This window comes from Cyprinodon variegatus, unplaced genomic scaffold, assembly GCF_000732505.1.
Source record: "Cyprinodon variegatus isolate N-32 unplaced genomic scaffold, C_variegatus-1.0 Scaffold622, whole genome shotgun sequence".
Classification (NCBI taxonomy): domain Eukaryota; kingdom Metazoa; phylum Chordata; class Actinopteri; order Cyprinodontiformes; family Cyprinodontidae; genus Cyprinodon; species Cyprinodon variegatus.
In genome coordinates, this window is record NW_015151075.1 from 303394 (window position 1) to 308423 (window position 5030).

Sequence of the window (5030 nt, forward strand, 5' to 3'; positions counted from 1 at the left end):
TGACTTATCGCATAGTAATAAATTATACATATAAAATATGTATTTCTGTTTTTTCTTTTTACGTATTTTGTTAGAAGGCCAACTAAGGAATTTAAACCAAAAAAAAAGAAATTTTCTGTTTTGTTTTATTCTTGGATAGGGCTTTAAAGGGTTAAGGAACCTTTGGCTATTCGAATATTAATCAATTAATCTAAAAAATAATAAACAGATTAGTCAATTTTCAAAACAATCATAGTTGCAGCCCAACCAGAGACACAATTTCCCTTCAACATACTACGAGTAAAAGATGATTAAACTAATGTCACGCTGCCAAATAAAACTGACCATATAACCAACGTGGTAACTTGAAGTAGAAGTATATTAGAGGTTAGTGAGGACTCTAGCAGTGGCTTCTTATCAATGAAAGAGTCCAACTGGTCCCTCTGAATATTAAGCATAATGTCACAAAGTGAAGAAGAACGGATGAAATTAGAAAAAGAAAATGTAATAACCTGCTGAGACAAATGTGGACGAGCAGAGAGGAAGGAGTTTAACTACCTGGCACTGAGGGCAGACTTGATGAAGCTCGGGGCGGACGCGGCACAGCTCAGGATGAGGAAGACTGAGTGCAGGGTTGCCGCTGAGTCTCCTGGCATTTTCTTCTGCCGTCTCCAGAGCACGTAAGCAATACTCACAGGCTGGGAAAGGCAAAAAGAAGGGGGATTTTGATTTTTTTTTTTTTTTTAAATGACGTTTTATAAAAAAAAAAAACACCTCTTGAAAACTCTGATAGATCTAAAATCATAAGAGTTAATACCCTGATGTTTCCATTTGTACAGTTAATTTTATTTAAGTGCTTATCTTTTATCAGTTTAATAGAATGTGTCTTCTATTCTTTAGACACAGTGGGTGTAAAGTGCTTTACCTTTGTATTTATACAAAGAATTCCACAGAAACTGTGCAGAAACCAGAGGCCGCTCAATAAAAATGGTTTCTCCTTTCTTGATGCTTCTTTTCGCAAACAGACCTTTACCCTGTGAAAATTAAAAAAAAAGAAGCTTTAGAAAATGGATGGTGGCAAAAATTGAAGCAAAATATGCTGCATTATAAGCCCTCCTGCAAAGATTTGATTCCTATGTTCAAAAAGTATTTTTACATTTTATTTAATTTTGATTTGCCAAGAGAATCTCCAGGATATTCTAATCGGTTATATTAAAATTAGTTTATATTGGAATATATTAATCATATGGATAATATTAATAATTAACCTTGCAGAAGTCTTTGGTGAATAATCCCAAAACTAACCACTGAAAGCTAGCCATGCCCATACATACTGTATATATAACAGGTACATAATATCACAAACTGCTTTCCAACTAGTGAAATAACAATAGTATAAAACTATCCAATGACAACAAACACATCCCTGTTTAGTTAAAAATCATTCTGCACATGATCTGACCAACTGATTTAGTAAAACATTGTGAAAACGGAACAGAAAATGTTAGACTACATGCTCTGATTGAATCACAGGAGGATAAAATATTATGTATACAATTGACGCGTTTGCTGTATGTCACGACAATTGTATCAACAGTATGGATAAGATAGTTAAGGAACGATACTGCATTTCTTTTTGGTGTATTTCTATAAATTGGAGTCGAGGTGTCATGTCGTGTCATGCGGCAGTAAGCTGCAGCAGACATGCGAGCCAACAGCACCGCTTCTAGCAGCCAATAAACCAGATAACACCTTCAGTCTGTTTATATTTAACAATGTAAGGAAGTCTCACCTTTATGTTGTCTATAAACCTGACTTCAACGCTGCTGTTGGTTTTACATGGGTCCACACAGAGGGAAAACATGTCATCCACGGGGGCAGCCATGTTTCTTCTTGTTCCTGTTCTTCTTTTTTTATGGCGGTTGGCAAGCAACTTATTAATGTGCATTACCGCCATCTACCGGAATGGAGTTTGGATCGGGACGCTATATATACATTCTCCCACAAAACAAAAATAAAAAATAAAATAAAAATAATTAAGTTAATAAATGTTATATTCTTTCAATCAATGTCGTTTTCTTAAGGTAATTCATTAAATAATAATAAAAAAAACATTTAGAAGTAGAAAGTTTGTCCAAAATATCTTGTATATTTAATTGCTATTTATTTTCTTGTAATCGAATAACCGAATAATAGCAGTCATATATCACCACCCTTTTAATTTACCGTGTAGAAAGAAAAAATAGTGCCCCCTGCTGGTGGGATGGTGAAAAGTAGCTTCATTTACAAATTAAGGAACTTCCATATGATTAAAAAAGCAACAAAGCTGTATTTCAGATACTTATATACTCACATGTCAATCTGTTCAGGTTTTCAATCATATCAACAGTTTGTTAAACATTATTTTTGCGTTCATAAATCCATAGCAGATGCTCTATATGTCTCAATTCAAAATTATTTAAACCTAGCTAAATGTTTTGGGTAAAAATGTAAATAAACATATTTAATCTAATTGGCATAATTGACTGCTTTGGGGGAATTTTACTGTTGTAGTCTCTTTTGTTAGTTAAGGCACTTCAAATAATTGAAACTGAAGTATAACATTATAAAGGTAAAAATACACCCATAAATTGTCATAAAACTGTGATGTACACTATATTGCCAAATGTAGAGTGTCACACCCCACATTGCTGAACTGTAATATTACTTCTATGTCTGCATGTGAATGTGGAAAAAGTGTTATTTTAAGACTGAACACTTCAGGCATAAAGAACTGGAAATAAGCCCAAGACTGAGGGGGCAGCAGCCTGCATTGTAGGTTTAGAACAAAAATCATAGCTTTGGTTTAGAAAAACTCAAACCCCCAAACACCTTGTGGAAGGTGTTTATAGAATAGGTCAAAGTTGCATTTGTTGTAAAGAAAGAGATTCATAAACAAACTAGACTCTAAATGTTAAGAATAGGATGTCATAAGGACTCGTGTAAAAGTAGACTGACAAATGGTTATAGCGATATAGTGTTGGTTTAAAGGAAAAAAGCTAAGCTTTACTAGAGCGGTTTTAAGAAAGACAATTATAAAAACACTCCTAACCAATTGAACCTAAGGTATATCCTGTAAAATAATAATTGCACAGTCTTTAGATATTTGACACCAAATGTTTAATCAGGTTATGGCAAAACATAATACAAATAACAAACAGGAATAAAACAACCTCTTTATCCAATGTCTGTTAGACACGTTTAAAATAATACAGAAAAAAAATAATATATCTACATTTGAGATTTAATTACAGTCAGAGGCCTTGAACGAGTAAAAAAACTACAAAAAAAATAAAATAAAATTCAGGAATTGTGAGTGATGCTTCCAAAAATAAGGTTTAAATAAGCAGGTCTGTTTACATTTATCGTATTAGAAATCAGCAAACATCTTCTGCACAGGTTACAGAAATCCCAGTAAAGAGGGACAGACCGAACAGCTAAAAATATAAATGTCACCGATTTATATTTTAACTGGTTGAGCAACAATATAGATGTAAAACATAAAATCCGACTGATTAATCCATGATCAGCTAAAAGGTTAGATTGGCTAAAGGATCCTTGCTTAATTAAACCCTTCATAAAATACTGTTAAAAAAAACTTAGTTTCAAATTACAACAGAACAACTTTATGAGTTTACTGCCTGGCAAATGCTTTCAAGATATTTCCCAATCTATTTCTGTAATATCATCACTAGAAAATCCAATACTGTTTTGGTTTATTTCAATTTTGTTTTCTATCATTGTTGAAAAACTCAACAAGAAAAGTTTCTTTTTAGTTAAAAGGTGTTTTTTTTGTTTTTTTAGTCCAACATCACTAACAAATATATGGAGTTGCAAAGTAAATCTGGGACTTTAAAAGGAAGCTTTTAGACAAACAACTCTCAATATTAAAATCCCATTTCGTACAGTTGATAGTGAAATATTCCAGGTTAAGAAATACTTTATTATTGCTATTATCTAACCATAACAATCCCTTTAAATAGGAAAAAAAAACATATTTGTCTGTATTTTACATTGGAGGTTTTGTCTGTATGTCTGTAAGTCACTGAAAAATAAATGTTTTACCGAGAATACGTAAGCTGCTCTGAAGAAACAACAGCTAAGTATGGGGGGCAAGAGAGGAAATGAAAATATCTAAAAACGTATTTTTAGGAGGAAAAACCCTTTTAGTTATGAACTTGTTCAACCAGTAGAAACTAACTATTACTACACAGTAAAATACAGAGAGTCAAATTGTCAGTGTCAGAATCTGTTAACCCTATAAGAGTAATTCCAACAACAGTGAGTGTAAAATGCCTCATTATGTATTGCTGGGTTGGTGAAAATATTCAGTTGAAATCGGTTTGGTAAGGACCCTTGATAGTATAGTCTGAAAACCTTGTTAAAATAACTGTGTTTACAATATAGCTTATATTTCTTATAAATATATACATTTTAAATGTCCTTTTTCTGTAAATGAACTAAATGACTTAATACATTTACAGAAAAAGGACGAGCTGGTAGCTATACACTCCAATCTATTCCAACAAATCTAAATGTATGTGGAATGTTTTCATCTGACCATATTTCAAAGGTTGGTTTGTATTTAGATTTTGGTCTATATATGAAAAATCATCCTCTTTATTTTTCCAAGGAGAAAAATGCAAATCTTTTTTTTAATCTATGCCAATTTTTTTGTTAATATGCTGAAATTAATAAGTTGATATGAAATTTATATATTGAGGCCTGTTTTTTCCTAAAATTCTTATTGAAGTTTTGGCTGTACACCTTGAGATAAATAAAATTGTAGTTTAACACCAAGAGTCAATTTCAACACTGAGCCAGGTTTACATATGATCCTGCCAGTTAATTTTACTCCACTTAGTGTTGAATTTTAACAGGTGTTGAACTAAGTTAACAATTGTCAGAGTAATTTTTATTTAAAGGAGAAGTTCACTTTTTAACACTTTAAGCCCATTTTCTGTAGTGTCCAGGATGAAATCGAATGATCGACACCAAAATTTTGACAATTG

At 32.2% G+C, this 5030-nt stretch overlaps 1 protein-coding gene across 1 annotated transcript in view; it reads right to left on the bottom strand.

Annotated features, from left to right (window-relative positions):
* smyd5 (SMYD family member 5) overlaps positions 1-1882 on the bottom strand; it is a 17532-nt gene extending 15650 nt beyond the window's left edge. Inside the window, exons 1-3 of the mRNA XM_015393050.1 lie at positions 1772-1882; positions 905-1013; positions 538-677 (exon numbers count right to left, since the gene is read on the bottom strand). Coding sequence (XP_015248536.1) covers positions 538-677; positions 905-1013; positions 1772-1864 — 342 coding nt within the window. The 5' untranslated portion in view covers positions 1865-1882. The remainder of the gene's footprint in view (positions 1-537; positions 678-904; positions 1014-1771) is intronic.
* Between the last annotated feature and the right edge of the window lie 3148 nt (positions 1883-5030).